Genomic DNA, 18,347 nt, shown 5'->3' with positions numbered 1-18,347 from the left:
TGGGATGTTATAACAATCTAACATATCTACTGTAGCAAGTAGAACATGTGCAAACAGCGTAGAGCTAATGGAAAAGCAGTGTTTTTTTTGTATAAACAATTAAAAAAAACAGCAGACCTCCAGTGTCAGACTACTGTATAACACACGCAAAAACCTCTTGGTGGTGCCGCAAGCACAGTGTCATATTGTCCCAAAAATCATAATATGGAAGAAATATAATAAACAGAATGTTTATAAAAATCCAGACTTTGTCTAAGAGAGTCCATTTTAAAATGGTCTAAAAAATATCAAAGTTGTACTGTTAAATATTTTTCCCAAGTACCAGATATTTAAACCAATCGGAACAAAAAATTGTTTATATGATTCTAAATATAGTGTCTTGGCCCAAATGTATTGAGAATGGTTTTGATTCAGGGTGTTTCCTATCTGAGCAGGTGAGGAGGGCGGGGGCAGCAGAGAGGCTCAGGGGGGGAAGGGGTTTCATCTTCATTGCTTGCAGGCGCAGGTGGCACAAACACAGACAGCTGGGGGGTTAGTTTTGCTCCTCGTCTGGAGCTGGTGGCTTCCCGTAGGGTGGCACAACACTCTGCAGGAGACCGTGTGGACCCATCTGCCATGGCAAGGCCTGCTCACAGATGCCCCCTCCTCCCACCACAACGTACCTCCTGATACCCAGAACTCACCCTGCCCAGGCCACACATATTGTCCACAATACCATGCGACAGTGTTTATATAGTTCAAAATCAGAAATATTGGTTCATGTATGTGTATGGTATGAGATGGTCACTGTCACAATAATGGTGTCTGCTATAGGGGAGGAAAATGTCATCAAAGTGGCCTCTGTCAGCTGCTACGTTCATGGGGGAACAAAACAGATGTTGTTTATTTTCTTCTCCCATTTTTGTGTTCTTGAACATTTGTCAATGAAAACCGACTCTTTTTTCTCTGTGTTTAAAAATAAAAACGATAAATGCAGAGATATACATGATACTTTCCATCTCCGAGGTGTTGGGACACCTCTGTATCTATCTTTTGTAAAGATACATTACTTTCAAAATGTTATTTATTAACACTTGCATATTATAAATTCGAATAAGACCAGATTCCTTATTAACAACAATCAAAATGTGAGAGACAAAGTCAGAGACTGTGTTTGGACTCAGCCCTTGCAAGCTTAAAGTATATTTTACTGGCAGACTATACCAATAAATTAATTGTATTGTTTATACTCAATTATAGGTGAGCTACCGTTTATTCTCAATCAAATGTGAAAACACATACTCGGGGTTCAGGATGAAGAAAAAAGACTTGACTTACAATCAGTTAAAAGTTGAAAATGTTAAAAGGTTTTATTCAAAAATGTCAAAGAAAGGAAAAGAATAAACCTTAGGCAACATTCTACTGAAAAACAAAAGTCTTTGGCTTTAACAAACACTACAAAACAAAATTACAGAGGAAAGATTCCTTTAAACTGTACATACAAGTTACCACTGGCAATTGTGTGGCACAAGTTTAAAAAAAATAATAAAACACTAAACTTTCATATAGCTCTATGAAAATCTCTTATTTTCTCAAGCTGTCTGTACAACAATCTTCATAAATTAGAACTTTTTTCATATAACTTAATGACTGTTCAACATGGTGGTAACTTATATGAGCATGTTTTCTTATGTGCACCTCTGCAACTCTTGACCCAGATACTATGGCACTTGGTTCAGACGCCACTAGCAGCATTCACCTCACAAGACAGTATTACTTCTCAGTCTTAGGCATTACACATAAATCTCAAGTATAATCACAGCAGCCCTTTACACTTGTTGCACATCCAAGTTAACTATAGAGGAAATGCTGCTGTGAGTTTGTCTAGACCCTCGACAAAGCAACACACATGTTTGTTTAAAGGAGAACAGATCCAGTTAACCCCATGCTTTGTTGTCATTGTTTAAACAATTGTCAGCCTCTGGTATTTATTGCCATAAAAGCAGCTTAAACTATGAAACTGGATGTTTGAACATGAGTAGGAACATGTAGTTGCCTACTCAAATGATTACACTAATACATCATTAAAAAAAATAGGTTTGAAGGAAATCAAAAAGTATTCAAAACGACCTATAAGGAAACAACTGTATGTGGCCAGCTCCTGAGCGTGGCATTTGGTCTGGAAGGTGGGGCTGGACCTGCTAACCCGACCTAGTACAGAGGAGAAAGAAAACTCTGAGGTAGATAACTGGTCTCACTGACCACCAGGTCGAATCACAGGCTTACTGGAGGATACCATAATGAAATATAAGCCTACTTTAATCCACTAAGATCAAAACATTATCTGAATTTTTCTTTTAAGAAGGTTGTAACGCTCACCTATAATAGTTTAAATGTTCTTTCTTTTCAACGTATTCATACCCATGATGCATTTTTATGTGTGAAATTAATTTGTTGCACTTGTTGGATCCAGGCCTTCCTTCATGCTTGTGTGTGTCCGTACTGTACTATTGCCTATGAAAACTGAACCTTATTGTACAAAAAAGGCACACTATCCAAACTGCAATCTGGTTTGTAGAGTCACTTGTGTCCTGGGTTAAAGAGATACATGATTTCAACAATGTACTATTTCACAATCTTTGGTGAAGTAAATTACAATTGAAAGTGCCCAGGTTGTTTCCTTTCAAAGAGCGAGGTGCAAACACACACACACGTAGTCATCTTATTTTACACCCCCAACTCGCTGAACTTTTGCCTAAGTTCTTTTACAAGGCTGCAATTCGTTTTTTTGCACAATCATAAGTCTATGTTTTTTCTGTTTGTTTATCAAATGTGAAAAAGACACACCCCATCAAAAAAACATAAACATCACCCAAAAAGACAAAAACACGAACGACAAACAAAACACGTTCCCCTTCTCATTTCCCCCATCCCACCAAGTTCAATGTCATCTACTCTACAATACCAAGTAATCAAAAAGGCAAGATTCAAAAAGGTAACAGTCCAACATCCAGAAACATGAAAAGTCTTCTTACTAAATAAATATTACATTGAATTAAATCCTCAGATGTGGACTCATTAAAAACGGTTTCTCTAAAATGTCTTCTACTTTTCTATTAGTTTTGTAGGGGAAAGCAATAACACATTGATTTAAAAGATTCGCTCATTTCCAAGGCAAAAGCTCTCAACATTTTGTTTTGCTTATTGCTGCTCTCTGTGGTCAGTGTATCATAACTATGAAGGCAAATTTGAATCCGACAGCAAGATCAATCTAAAGTACTAAGAGAAATCACTTTACAAGAAAACAACACGTAACACTTCACCAGAGCAACACTCACACAGCAAGCACAAAACATCATTTTCAAAATGTCAAAAAAGAAGTCTGGAAATATCAACAAAAACATATTTACTATCATGCACCTTGAACAACTAGTCCCATGATTCTTCTGTGTATCCTGTGGCAATCCTCGGTAAAAAATAAACGTTTTCTAGTATGAAAATAAAACTTTTTCAAAACATTTTTTTTTATATATATTGATGAAGTCAGATATTCTCTCTGAACATGATACCAAAAATAGTCTCACTTAAACATTTGCAGAACCTGTGCAAAACAGTGAAAAGATCCTCAGCATCCGTAGACATGATTGTTTCAGCTGTTGTTCCAAATGTTACCTCAGAACTACTTGGTTTGTTGGTAGGAATATGGGGAATGATTGCCGGAAGAGTCCACTTGTGACTGTGCGCCATTTTCCTGGAACATAGAGTAAAATAAAAATGAACTTCTGTTTTAAATAGCGATTATTCTTTACATTGCATTACATGGTATTTGGCTTTCATCAAAAGTGACCTACATTCATCAGGCTGCAGTGATGTTGTTGCACGTACCTCTAAAGGAACATTTGATGCCTGCATGTGTGCATACTGTGGAATATATGCTCCTTGCATAGCTGAGTTTGCCGCCATGAACTGCACAATAAAGGAAAGAGAGTCATGTTGCATGTTCATTTACATTTTTAATGAAGTGCTTCAAACACCTTGTTCCCAAATAGGTATGATCTGTGGGCTCATATGTGATCCCATGCAGAGTTCCCTTACCGTTCCTGCGTTGCCCATCGAGAGGTGACTCATCTGCTGCGCAAGAGGGGCCATCATGGAAGTAGGCTGTAGTGACATAGATGGGTCCATAGAGGGCGATAACACAGTACCCTGGAAGAGGAGTGTGAGAGGATGAGAGGAAGATTTGCAGCAAAGTCATTGAAGGAATATTCCCCTCTAAAACTGAAATACTACTGAAAAACGAATCAATCAAAAATAAAATGCTAGAATGACGAAAAGGATGCAGAATATCTAGGATTTAAATGTATATTGCATGTTGCAGGATTGGATTTCAGAGAAGGGAAGCAGAGTAATCTCAGACTTAACATGTAATGCCCACACCAGAAGGGGAGTAGACTCAAGTTGAGCAAGTTGTCTATAAGCATCTTGGCTGGCCTGATGCAGCTTGTAATGTTTTCAACTCTGACTCAACACAAGAAAATACTCTTCTCTCTCATTTCAAACCCATCTGTTGTAAGATATTCGTCATCTGTCATCAAATACACAGCTTAATTTAGTGTCTCCAAAGCAGTCGTTTTTACACTCCTATACAAACACTGCAGTACTGTAAATCCTCAAGGATCCGTGACACCTTATGTGCAACTACTTCTCTCCCATATTGTGTCTGTCTGTTTACGGAAAAATGTTACGCTCGTGTTACAACCACAGTGATGAAATAGAAAAAAAGGACGCTTACCGGGTGGGGCAAGATGTAGGGTTGATGAGCCATCCAGGATGGGTTCTGCATCTGGAACATCACACAACTCAGTAAACACACTGGCATTGAACAGCTGCTATTTGCAGAGATCACATGCTCACTGGCAACTGTCATGAAAGGGCCACTGTGCCCTTTGTCACATATTTAACCCACACCTCCAAAAGCCCAGAGGACAGGTTCCTGAATCCTGATGACACATGGCTTACAAACACGAATGCTGAGTTGCTATGTGTGAAATGATGAATGGAAAGTTGTATCTTAAAGTAAAGCTACATACGATCTTTAAAAATATTCAAACCTGGTATGCTGAAACCGGAGACATGTAAGGAGACATGGATTGAGCAATCATCCTGTTTGAAATACTGTATGCTTGTTGGAAAAATCTGGAGACACAGAATAAAGAGTCATTTTGTGAAGTTTAGGAAATAATATGTATACTGACTGCTACAGGGGAATATAATCTGTAGTTTACCCATTTTGCAAAGCAGCTGCACTGGGATCATATGTGAGTGTCATTCCAGCCTGGGAACAAAAGAAAGCACAGGTTTGGCAACTAAGCACAGACACGCAACACCGACACACAGCATCATCCTGTATGCAACAACCTATTGTGTATCTATTGTGCTCAAACCTGAAAGCAGGTGCCTGAGACTACAGGGTGCATAACCAGGATTAAAATATAGGAGTGACAGATACATGCAATTTATTCCTTAGGATATTTTTTATCACTGAACAGCAAAACTCTAAAGGTTGTAATATCAGTTATACTCTCTGCTGTTAAATCATTGCAGATACACCTGGATACACCTCATTTATTATTCCTCATTATGAATTGTTCCACATCACAACCTACCAGTCTAGAGTCACCGTCTCTTCCCCAGCCGCGACCATTCAGGACAAATCTATTCTGATTTTGACGCTTTTTCTGTCCACCATCAGCAAACTTGCACAGCAAAGGTTCAGATGATACTAAAGAGGGAGAAGGGACAGGAGAATAATGTAAAATGTTTGTCTCAGAGTAACATAATCACACACACACTCCTGTCTCTTATTGCTTGCTATACAGACACTGACTCCCCAGAGTCGGGGAAGTGCACATTTACTCGGCGGCCTGGGAACGCAGACATCTAATTTGGCAGCTGTGGAGCTGTAATCCCCTCCCCTTCCTAAAGGAGGCAAGGCCAGCAGAGACTATTTCAGTCTAATAATCCAATTTAAAAGCTTAGAGAGGGAGTGGATGCCACACAGAGCAGCCCCCCCACTCTGCTTTTCTTTGTCTGTGCTCTGCCACTTAGTGCTGAATGTATGTGAGCAGCAGACTCACTGACTCCTGTTGGAGGCAGGAGTCAGTCGGCAGTCCACTTCACTCTGCCGATACACGGCAGCCATTAACAGTGTGCACATTATAGTCATCACAAGACAAATGCTGTTATTCTCTTTCACATATTACTTTCATGGCATGGCAGTTAAACTAAATATGTTTTCATTACATCTCTGCAGTTGGCTCCTAGGAATGTTAGATGAGTTATACCGTGTTCTTACCTGGAACACCTGCAGGTGTTTTAATAAACTTTCCATTGAAGTGAGAAATGACTGCATCACATTTTTCAGTTGACTCCATCCTGAAAACATAGAAGACATACAGTATAATTATATCAGTGACAACTGCAGAAACAAAGATTGTGCAGGTGATTTCCAAAATCGACTTCCTTTCTGGGAAGGTGGGAGAGGTGGATCATTATGAAAGATTGCAAGCTCAAAGTGTACATTCTGTCGATTGCAGTCAACTTGTAAACCTTTCACCATTGTGTCCACACAGACCCATTAATGCATTAACATATTTGTGATGTCACACATGACCCTGGCCTCGCCTGTCAGGTATTTCAGTAAAACGTCTGGTTGTGCAAGTACGAGTGGCGGAAGCCAACATAGCATACTATAATTAAACCATCCAGTCATTGCGAAACTATTTCTTAAAAGGAGTTTCCATTTGTCTATACATATCTGCTCTCTCCGCCTTGTTCCTGGCAACATAGCTATGTGTTTTTAGGTATTCATTTTAGAAATTAAGGTCTTTCTATATTAAACTAAGAGGGGATATTCATAGAGAAAATCTGAAAAAAAATGATGTTCTATGGAAATGTTTTAAGCAATATCCTATCATTGGTAGTGGATATTACCTATAGCATGGATGTTAATCCTTTGGTATTGTTAGCACTATTCTATTAGACATTTAAAATACATATTTACGTTGCCGCCTAATGTTATAAAAAGGCAATACTGCCACTAGTCCCCCTTTCTATGTCGTAAAGTAATTTCCATGTCACCATGTAAAGAGGTCTCTTTATTCTATTTAATTAAATCAATGTATCATATTGCATGTCCTCTAGTTAGGCTATTTTGTTGTTAAAATGTTATATGTGGCACCAGTATAAAAATACGTCAGGACCATGAGTCATTGACAATAAATGACTGACCTTGCAAAGCCCACCCCTCTGCTGCGTCCACTGGAGTCCCTCAGGATGCGCGTGGATATGACCTGGCCGAAGTGCTTCAACATGTTCTCCAGCTCCTGCTCATCCATGGACATGGGCAAGTTGGAGATGTAAAGGTTTGTCGGGTCTTGTTCTTGTTGCTGCACAACGAAAAGAAGGGGAAACAGGAAACCAGAGGTAATGAAATTATTCGGGAAATGCTTGAAACACGCCCGGGAACACATAAAACATTCCTCTGTAGTATCAATTTCACACTGGCTTTGGTTACAAGGAGGAAGAGAGGAGCGGCGGAGATTTCTCTTGCAATGTCATATGCTTTCTCCGTGGAAATGGCTAAACATTTAATAGTCTCTAATAAGGTCTTCAGTAATGGGGTTAACATGTCTCTGCTTATCTCTGCGTCTCCCCGTCTGTCTCTGTTGGGGGTTTTGGGTAGTAAAGGGTCACTATGAGCAGTGATAAATAAGAGATTTGCATGCAGCCCACGGCGGCTTGAGGCTCACATCAGCTGATTTCTCGCTGTATTTTAATAGCATCAGCAGAAACATAAGACACGGCTACGACTCCCAGGGGAGCGGCCCCTCACCATTAATATTCATCAGCGATGTGTTATACAGAGTCGGCTACAGGGACAGCTTGGATTACTACAAGTAATACACTGACAGAGAAATCTACATTTCAGAATTAAAGGACAATGATGGAGCCACCGCCTGCTCTGCAACCAGACCCAGCTTTACCTTTAAGGCCTTTGGTGGGGGGGATGAGCAGCAATATGGCTAAGTGTCCCCTAGATGACCTCCCTCTTAGGCACTTGATGAATTGTTAATAACAGGAAGCTGGTTTCTTTCTTTTCAGCCATAGCAGTTCCTCTGTTTTAACACAGACTCTCTTGCCATGTTAAAGACATTTTGGAGAAAGAAAATCATGTACAGTATGTGAAAAACAGCTAAGAGAAATGCAAGGACAATAATGATTGCAGAGAGATAAGACATCTGTTTGTCCTTTGGATGGGTCACAAACCATCAGTCAGTGATGAACTGTGACTGATGCATGTCTGTGGAAGAAGAGCTGATGAAGATAGGTGTGGCTGATACAGGGAAGTTACTCTTCACCCTCACATTCACCTGGTAGATGCCTGGTCCAGCCTCAGTCTTATTACTGTATGTTGCTACTGAGCAGCTCCACTGAAGCAGTTATAACAATGGTGGTAATGGGGAACGGGGATGTGCTGCTCTTTCACTTCCTCTGGCAACATTTAGCCTGCTGATCCAGAGATTTCTCCTCCCTCACCAAGTTTCAAGAACATTGGCCAGTTTCTTTTTCACAATCTGACTGTGTTTGACAAAAACGAAACCAACAACTGAACCAAAAATATAACCTCCATGAGTGAGGTAAGAATGTCCCTTTATTAAATGGCATTCCCACTGCTTAATAATACATTCTAAAATAATGTAATGGTATATTGTTGCCTATATTAATAACATCCTATACAAGTCTAAATGAGTCCCTTACAGAGAAAGGAAAGCACATAGTCAAGTATCACTAGATATTCATTGAAGTAGCATATGGTAAAAAGCAGGGAAACTCTTATCTGGCCACTTCCCACCACCTGCCGATGAAATAATAATGAGAGAAAGCCCATCGAGGGCTGATAAAATAACAGGAAAAGGGACCTTTGTCAGAGTGTTCATTAAGTCCAAACAAGCTTCAGCAATAGTGAGAATAAAGCTAGAGTGAAAGGCTCACACTTTATAATGGCATTTACCTTCCACAATACAAAGATTAAACTTCAGCATGGCCCTTGGACCTGCTCTATTTTAATTAAAAAAGTAAAATGGGTGCACAGAGGCATGTCAAGAAGCTCTACAGATCCCCAGACAGGGAAATGAGGCCATGGGTTCTTGCTCAGTGCTGTATGGGAACAAACTTTCCCCTGACTGGTTCCTGTTACCATAACAACACACACTTATTTACTTCCCTTTCCTGCTGTCAAAGAGTTTAGGTGACTTAAGTAAAATCTCCTATACTATTCTGTGGAAAAATAAAGCTGGATCTGTGTTGAATTACAACTGTCCACACACCATTAAAAGTCATAGTTTGAACTATTTCCATTAAAACAACATTTTGAACCATTTTAAGTAATAGTTTAAAATGAAAACTATTTATTTATAATGACAATTTATTATAACTATTTATTTCATTTATTTGTATTCCCTGCAAACTTTTCTGTTGTTTTAACCATATTTGCTGCATAAAGCCTAATTTGAGGTATGTTCATTTTTGAAGTAGAGATACTAAATATAATCGTATGTTTGTTTGGAGGAGACAAAAAGACTAGTTTCATAGTCTCAGCATGAGTACTGTATGTCCATATGGTGGATCATTTGACTGCTACATTATCCAGCTGTCAGCAGCTCCAATCTCTACACCCTAAAGTCTAGCAATTGGCACCAATCAGTCTGCACCCCTTCTTAAGCATGAAGCCTGACTGGAAGCTGTAGGCTAACAGAATACCTTTGCTAACTTTCAATCAGTGACATATTTAATAAGAAGGTGGTGGAGCACAGATGTTAAATGTATTCAAACTATATTTACTATACTATGAATGCAATTATAGGAGTCAAACTAAATTTAAAAAAAGAAACGGACATGGGACAGGGTAGAGAATTAAACCAATAAGACGAAGGCTCAGAGTGCAGCAGGTGGAGGGTGGAGATAATATTGATAGAGCAAACAACTCACTCGAACAACACATGCATTCAAGTGATCTCTTTGATGGTAAAACAAATAAGTTACGGACATTGTGACGTTACAGGGCATATCAAATCAAATAGACACACGCACTATTTAAGGCCAAACTTGCGTCTCATTAAATCTGTTGGTAAATTGTGCAAATGCATAAAATCAAATAAAGATCCACCCACACTTATGCACAAATATCCACTTGTTTCAACACATGATTCAACTCTCAGAGTCACTACGGACCAATGGCTGGGCAGCATACACCCTGCAGTCACGGATTCCAGTCCTGTTATTTAATACCACGTAGATTAGGTTTAGCTCGCCTCCCCAGCCAGATGGAGGAGAAACCGTGTTACCGGGTGACTTGCATGTGCGTGATATACGGATTAGACTGTAATGAATCCTCACCTTTGCCATCTGAGCTTGGACACCAGTGGTCTTCAGGGCAGCCACAGCTTTCTGAGCTGCAGTGGGGTTGTCAAAGTCCACAAAGCCATATCCTGAGGAGACAAGCAGCACAGTTATAGCACGATATTCTAAAGCAAGCACAAAGAAACGACTAAGCATGCGCTGACCTTTAACTCTCTGCGGTGGATGGTTAATGGTGTGTGTTCATTTGTGGGTGTAGCATTTTAGTCAAATAAAGCTTTACATACAGTGTGTTACTATTTAAAATGTACAGTATGTATGTTTATACTTTTGCACTATAGGTATATCTAAGTGTGTGTATTTTAGGCATGCAAATAACAATTATTTTAATTATGAATCATTTTCTTTCGTCTATCTAATGTTAGCTAATAGCACAATTTCCATAGATAACCTTAATTACCCAGAGCAAACTGTGATGCTATCCCTAGTCTGGTTATGTCTGACAGGAACTCAAACAAAACCACAAATGACTAACTATTGGGAAAAGTGGAACCAGAGAATGATATGATAAATTAATTATTAAAATACACTTTCTGTTAAACAATCAATTAGTTGTTTCAGTTTTAGTGTATTTACGTGAGCTTTTGTGTACATATTTGTCTGTGTGCTTTTGAAACTAGAGGTAGAATAGCGCTGATGATGCAGATACCAGCGTGACGTTCATGGCTCAGGTCAGCCTTTTGTCCAGGGGGGGGGGGGGGGGGGGGGGGGGGGGGGAGGGACAAACAGGGTGAACCTGTAGTACATAACCTCAACTACAGCCGCTATATTTAACCTATTCGAGCTTAACTATGGTGATTATGTCAGGGCTCTTTCAGCTGAGACATGGGTCACTTTGGTACCAAAAGTTTCATGTAAATCTTTGTCTAAGTAATTAATATAAATTCAGAATAGTTGTGAAAGTAGTTAAAATACAATGTTGAAAAACTCAAGGTCGCACAAAGCTTTTGGAGAAGCCGTCTCTGGCTTTTATCTGAAATTCAGTGAGAGCTCTGTTAAGGTCTTTAACAGTGTCCTTTTCCCCATTCACTGAGAGACATCGATTAACTGGCATCTGTATAATCCAGAGGAGAGTGACAAAGCATTCTGTTAATCCGATCAGCACAAGAGAGAATCAGTAAATCCCTCTTTAGTCAGATGGGCAGTCTACTAGAAATGAACCAAGGCCAACACTGTCACTCAGCAGGAGGAGGAGGAGTCGGCCACTTTTTCCCCAGGAAGCACCCGCGGCAGTGACACATTAACAGACAAGGGCTGAGGCTTAAAATAACATGAGCTGGGAGGCAGCTTTAAGCAGCCGAGCTGTTTCCTGACATATCATCTGACACAACTGCATTGCTGCTGAATGACTTGATGTTTTCATAAAATTACCGGATGTCTACCATTCTATAGGAAGTTTAGGCGTGAAATCCTACAGGGAACGTCATTGGTTTAATGAGAGGTAAGAAAAAAGTGGGACCGTGTCGTAAAGAGAAACACAACTTTACACACCTTTACATTTGTTTGTAGTCTTGTCCAGGATGGCCTTTGTTGACACAATTTTGCCATACCTAGGGGAGGAGTAGAAAGGCGAGGCAATTGGTAGCTGGATTATGTATGAACCAGACAGAGCCAGTTATAAAACACACAGGGAGGGAGGGTTGAGCAACAACCGATGACATCACCGTACAAATATGAGAAACAGGAAGCGGTTTTCATGTGGTGCAGAAAATCCCCACCATGTGAGTGCAAAGCCAAACAGTCCCTTTTGAACTAAACCACTATCTTCAACTTCATAAAGACACACCAAAGGCACTATAGCTTTCTTTTTTTAAAGGCACACCTTATCACTTACGTATGCTTGTACGTATGTGCAAACCTCAGCCTAACCAAACACGGCGGTTATGAATTAAAAAGGAGAAAAAAAGTAATGTTGTCGGGTAATAGGCAAAAACCCCCCACTCTTTCTCCCCTTTTTTTTTTTCCTACACAAAAAGTCTCAAAGGCTTCACTTCTTTAACTGTGATTTTTTGGGTGATTCAGTTTATACATGTAAAAACAGTCAAAGTTAATAATATGTGAGTATTGTTTTTTATAATCTATCTGAATGTTCTATAAGTTAAAATAAAGAAGAATACAATTATGACACTCATGAGGCCAAAATGAATACGCGAGATATGTCTAACACCCAGAGAATGAATTGGCAGCTTTGTGTTGCAAAGTCAGTATCGTGTTGAGAAGAAAGGGCAAATAAAATCTCTGAGGCACCAGGGTGGTTTCTCTGCTTGGCAAATATAAAGCATTCAGCGCACAAAGAGAGCTGTGGCCGAGCCCAGTGCTGACAGTATCTCTCTTTTATCTACACACACGATATATGAAGCCTCTGCTGCTGCGCCCAACAGGTGTGGTTTTCAAGATACATGTCTTCTGTCATATTCAAAAGGATCCTCTAATATGGCAGAATGTCCAACATTCACATATGAATCCATAGGTGTCTGACTATGCTCTATGCACGGTCCAAAACTACTCGATTTTTCATTAAAAGAGGATTTCATATTAAATAATTTTCAACAGACATGTAGGGTTCCATTTCTTATTCAAAGACATAGTATTAGAAAATAATAATAATACATTTCATTTATATAGCACACTTTAAAAAGAACGTCATCTCAAGGTGCTTCACAATGCTATAAGGAGAAAATAATAAAATAAAATAAAAAGTTATCTAAATCTAAATATGGTAATATATATATATATATATATATATATATATATATATATATATATATATATATATATATATATATATATATATATATATATATATATATATATATATATAAATATATAAAAAAAGGTTAAGAGCAAGGAAGAAAAGGAAGTACATGCACAAAAGTAAATGATAAAAAAGACCCTATAACAAAATGGCATATTTAAGACTAACCTGTAACTTTTTAACACCTATTTTGTATTCTAACCAACATATGGCAAGCGGTTACTGCCACTGCCAATTCAAACTAGATTCTAAAATGTCAAAAAAAAAATCTAAAGTAGGCCAAAAGATCAATGGCTGATCGATAGCAGATATTGATGAGAGGAAGTGTGGTACTCACGGCTGACAGAGCTTGACCAGGTCATGGTCTGTGGTTGAGGGGGACAAGCCTCGGATGTATAGGTTGGTTTTGCTGAGCTGGTCCCAGCCTGCAGTGCTGCTGCTGCTGCTGCTCGGGCTGGGGGGAGCCATGGGGTGGGACGACGGGGCAACAAGTGGCTGGAATAGGTGAAGAAAACACAGAAAAATGTAGTTACATTTTAAGTTCAGGCAGAGTGGTAATCTAACAATATTGTGTATCATCATGGCACCAAATGATCAAGTCCACAGTGTAGTAAAAGACCTTGGATACAGTACATTATGCAGCAAGGTGAGAAGTGCAACCAAGGTCTAGCAGCGTTTATCTACTTAAAAAATCTTCAATAACTAATTTTGCAGCACTTTGGAGCAGCAGAAAAAAGCAATCAACACAATTTGAACATATTATCACTGTGCATTTACACTTGTGTTTCCAGCCATTTTACCGTTGTATCAAGGCTGAAGAAAGCTTACGGCATCTGGAAATGACGCTGATGCGGTAAGAGTTAACCAAAAGGCTGTAAAACCAAAACAGTTCAATAAAAGATGCTGAAACTCTAGCTGAGAGGAGAGCTGAGGGGAAATGCAGAGTTGGGTGATGACGTTGGGTATGTCACTACAGATGACCCCTTACAAATGCACATTGTCATTTGGTCCAGTGTTAATGTTACAATATTGATTAAAGCAGATTTAAGTTAGTCTTATCCTTGTCCATGTCCAAGAGAAGTTGCTTGAAGATGTTGGAAAAATAAGGAGGGAGAAATAGCCGAGATAATAAACCATGAATGGCATCTGTGTGCCCTCACCAAGTCACTTAAATATAATCACTTTAGGAAAAGAACTGTCTGTACACTCCATCATTAGTATATGGTTGGTTTTCTGACCGGTGTGAGGATTAATGTTTTACAGAGCACTGATCCATATCTGTAGAACAATCTCCATCACACCCTGGCAGTCAGCACATTAAGGGTCTACAGGGGCTTGTCGCTCTGACACCAATGTCACCGTCTAAGAGGTACCAAATGAGCTATTCGCAGGTCAACATAAACAATCATCTCTGGATCTTAACCATAACTCTTATTAATGTGTCCCTTTATTGCTCAGAAGGGTTTGAGTTACTTCTTGTATGACTGTATATTTTCCCTATTTGAAAAAAAAGATAATGTTGAACCGACTTCAACAACTGGCACTGCGATTTTCACTAAGTGTTAATATTTCTTATAATAGCTGGAACTCAGGCCTCCTGTTGTGTGAAAGGAGAAGAAGTGAAAATCCTTCAGTGATTGGGCAATTTTGTGCTGTATGTTTACAAGACACAGATGTCGTAGTCTGAGAGCTCTCCCCTCCAGGAGTCTGTCTTTTTGTTTACTATCCTACACTGAATACCCCCCCCCCCCCTAACCCCCTTCTCTGAGGACTCACAAGCTGAGAGGAAGCTGAAGGAATCCCAAGCATGAAGTGCTGACAGGATTGAGCAACCCAAGTCTGGGCGAGAGGATCTTCTCTTGTGACCGGCAGCCTCACATAACTTCTCACTGAAACCAGACTTTTTCCCGAATGATTGGTGGCCCGAGTCCCTTTTGCTTCCACCATAACAACACGGTATCAGTTCTCTAAAGCATAGTCTGCGTTATAACGTTATTAACATGCCTTCAGTGTATGCTGCAAGCAAAATTGTTCCACAAATTAAAGGTAAAGGGATTATCTTGGGTGATCTGACAAAACTGCTCTTTAGTAATCGCCATAGAGACAACAGCAATAATGTTGCTACTGTTGTTACATGAATATGTGTGACGGGAGTATTCAGAAATGTTTTTACAATTCTCGGAAAGCGTGATAAAAGAAGGCTGGACTATAATAATTGTGCAATATGTCACAGTTACTCTCGTGACTAGCCTTCAATTACAAACTACTTATGAGTGTCTAAATGGATTTTCCTGATGTTTGTAAAACAAGGAAACATGATACACATATCAGAAAACAGTCAGGCCAGGAATTACAAGACACATGACTTTCTAAATGACGCTGAATAGAACTTGTAATACCCGTTTTTCACCAAATTTGAACCAGTGATTTCAAGATGACCGTGATGGTGAAGAGGGGCCAAAACAATGCTGGCAAGTACTGTTTCATTATTATACTATACAGTCAAAGTATGTACTGCACTTCATTTAACAAACAAAGTAGGCTATGGCTCATAATCAAATGGTTTTCCCCTTATCACAATAAAGCGATACTACAACTTATTTCTCAGCATCTAAGAGAGACTGGTTCTTTCATTTTTAACAGTCAATTATGAACAGGCCTGAAAAAAAGTGTGGGGTCAATACTGTATATTTCATATAAATATATTAATGTTAGAACTTTAGGACAGGAAATGAGAAAAACCAACAATTAAATGTTGGGAATCAATGGGGCTAAAGACAAAAGCTTTAAGATCTAAAAAAAATTATTGGAATTTAACTTTACAATTATGTCTTACACTCACTCAACCATATGAAACAATGAAGACAAGTTAGTATTTACAGAGAATTCCTGTCAAAGAGCCCTAAACTCCATGTCCTTAAAATGGGCTTCAGGTGAGTGCAACTTCCTTTTTATTCTCAGGGACTGGAAGTGAGTTCAGTTGTCAGTGTCACACATTTCCCTGTCTTCTCAGATGCAGGACTGTGTCAGAGGCTGTGATGGGAGAGGACGGCATCTTATCAGCCAGCTCCAGACCAACAGAGCCCGTCATATCCGAAGTGGAAATACGCAGGGCTTTCAGTAACAAGCCTCGCCCATGGCGCTCGAGCCACAGGATAACAGCATGAACACGGCACAGTGGATATGCTTATTCAAATCTTTTGGCTAAAGGGAGTTTTAAAAATCCATATGTAACTGGGACAAAGTGAATGCATCAGTGGACAAGCATTCATCCATACTTTATAATTGTGTACAACATAGAGAAACCTACTGAAAGAGAATGTGGTGTGTTTACGGTAACCTGGGGTTCATCATTGAAAGTGAGTTTGACAAAATAGAAGCCATCCAATGGTAGGCCTACAAACTAAGAAAGGATGTATGGACATTTAAAACTTCAATTTGGTCGAGTTTCAGTGAAGTGTTGTTCAATGCCAGCCCATGTTGTGTATCTTTATAATCTAAAATGTGTAAAAAGTGATGCTCTTAGAGGGGAGAGCAGACTGTTTTGCCATGTCTCTCCGGCAGGGTCGGACCTGGCTGGACCACAGCCCGAACAGTAGGCTGTTCTCTTTATGCATTATCTGATGGTTCATCACACACAGCAACACCACACGGACAATTTAACTGACGTAACCCAAAGTAAGTTTTTTTTCTGTTTAAGCGTCAGTTATTCAGCCTGTGAGCTGCCGTTAAATAGACATTTTCAGCAACTTTCATGAAGTCACCTTTGTGTTTTATGTAAATAGCCTTTGATAAATATGAGCGTATTTACGTTACCTGTTTGCGATACGGAGTCCTTAGTGGGTTTCCAGTATTGGCAAAAATCATCCTCAGTTCGAATAGGGGCTGTTTTTCTTTAGTTAAGCTACAATTTTCAAGCGAAATATATCAAACTCCTCGTATAAGTAGAAATGTTTTTGACATGGAAATCCTCCTTACTCCGATAATGGACACATAAATGAAATGCTATACATATTAGCTGTATACATATCCTTGTTGTCGTCGACTAACCGGCAACAGAAACCTCCGTAAATTGTCCCAACTTCGATTGCCCAGCCCCGTTTGTTTGACTGGCTTCATTGATTTTGCAGTCAGCGCTGCGCAGGAGGAATGACGCTGCCACGGAGGGAGAAACCATCTGAGCTTTGGGGTAGGGGCGTTCCCCAAACAATGTTCCCGAAACAGACTTCGATTATAATCAAGTCGCTCTTACTGAGATAATAGAGTATGATATTTCTTATTTAAAAAAATACATGTTAGCATTAATTAACCACACAAGTTAGTGTTGTATCCAAACTCATAATAGATCAACATTGTTTTCCCCTCTGTTTTTGTTCGTGTATTAAAGGTGCATACCAAACATTCCACCGTGCAGCTTGTCCTGTATCTGATATTCTGACAAGTTTCTCGGTGTTTTTGCGTTTAACCAGAACAAACTAAGCAGAATATATGCAACAAATGGCAAACAAAATCTACTTCTAAGTCTAGGTTTAAACATAATTATTATTGGCAGTAAGGTATTCCATTTAGTAGGCAGCAATACGATGATCAATATGAGCTTCAATAATGTAAATGACCATGATAAATTGGTTTGGTTTATGAAGTCCTGAATATTGGTTTTATTGTTATTCATAGAAATGTTGTAGTAAAAACGCATACATTTCCCGTACAATAAAGTTCAACACCCAGAATTAATAGACTATAACTAGATTCTTCGTAATACAAAAAGGCATTTAACCATCACTTGCACAGATTACATAAACGATTAAGTCTTTACACAAAACAATAAAACATTCACAAGTTATATTGCCTTAACTTAATATATATGTATTTGTTATACATCATTTTGCTCCATTATGTTGAGTAAATTGGACAAATGCTTTTTTCACAATTTGAGTAAATGGTCAGTGGACAATTCCAAACCTCTGAAGAAAAAAAATCTGCATGACTAGAAGAAAGAAAGGAAATGTCGAAAGTGTGCTTAAGATTATGGAGATGAGTTGATAATAAAGGATCAGGTCTTACAGCAGAATAGTATTTTGTTAAAAGAGATGGCTTCTATTATGGACTGTGTGTAGGACCCTCTTAATGTGAG

The 18,347-nt window shown here is 39.1% G+C and overlaps 1 protein-coding gene across 3 annotated transcripts; it reads right to left on the bottom strand.

Moving 5' to 3' along the window:
• Positions 1 to 1,323: 1,323 nt before the first annotated feature.
• Positions 1,324 to 17,535, bottom strand: LOC117485774 (RNA-binding motif, single-stranded-interacting protein 1). Of its 3 annotated transcripts, none has more exons than XM_034134472.1 (13): positions 17,030 to 17,535; positions 13,551 to 13,708; positions 11,950 to 12,008; positions 10,438 to 10,529; positions 7,270 to 7,427; positions 6,335 to 6,414; positions 5,646 to 5,761; positions 5,265 to 5,314; positions 5,091 to 5,175; positions 4,772 to 4,822; positions 4,075 to 4,140; positions 3,865 to 3,945; positions 1,324 to 3,730 (listed from the first exon to the last, which is right to left on the bottom strand). In XM_034134472.1, exons 1-13 carry the CDS (start codon positions 17,078 to 17,080, stop codon positions 3,659 to 3,661), a joined length of 1,119 nt encoding a protein of 372 aa, XP_033990363.1. In that variant the 5' UTR covers positions 17,081 to 17,535; the 3' UTR covers positions 1,324 to 3,658. The 3 variants fall into 3 exon arrangements, with proteins under 3 accessions (XP_033990363.1, XP_033990361.1, XP_033990362.1); XM_034134470.1 differs by having other exon boundaries at positions 4,075 to 4,185; positions 17,030 to 17,466; XM_034134471.1 differs by having other exon boundaries at positions 3,831 to 3,945; positions 4,075 to 4,185; positions 17,030 to 17,080.
• Positions 17,536 to 18,347: the final 812 nt, after the last annotated feature.

Source organism: Trematomus bernacchii, unplaced genomic scaffold, assembly GCF_902827165.1.
Source record: "Trematomus bernacchii unplaced genomic scaffold, fTreBer1.1, whole genome shotgun sequence".
In the NCBI taxonomy this organism is placed as follows: domain Eukaryota; kingdom Metazoa; phylum Chordata; class Actinopteri; order Perciformes; family Nototheniidae; genus Trematomus; species Trematomus bernacchii.
The sequence above is the reverse complement of the archived record's forward strand: the minus strand, read 5'-3'. Positions and strand labels throughout refer to the sequence as shown.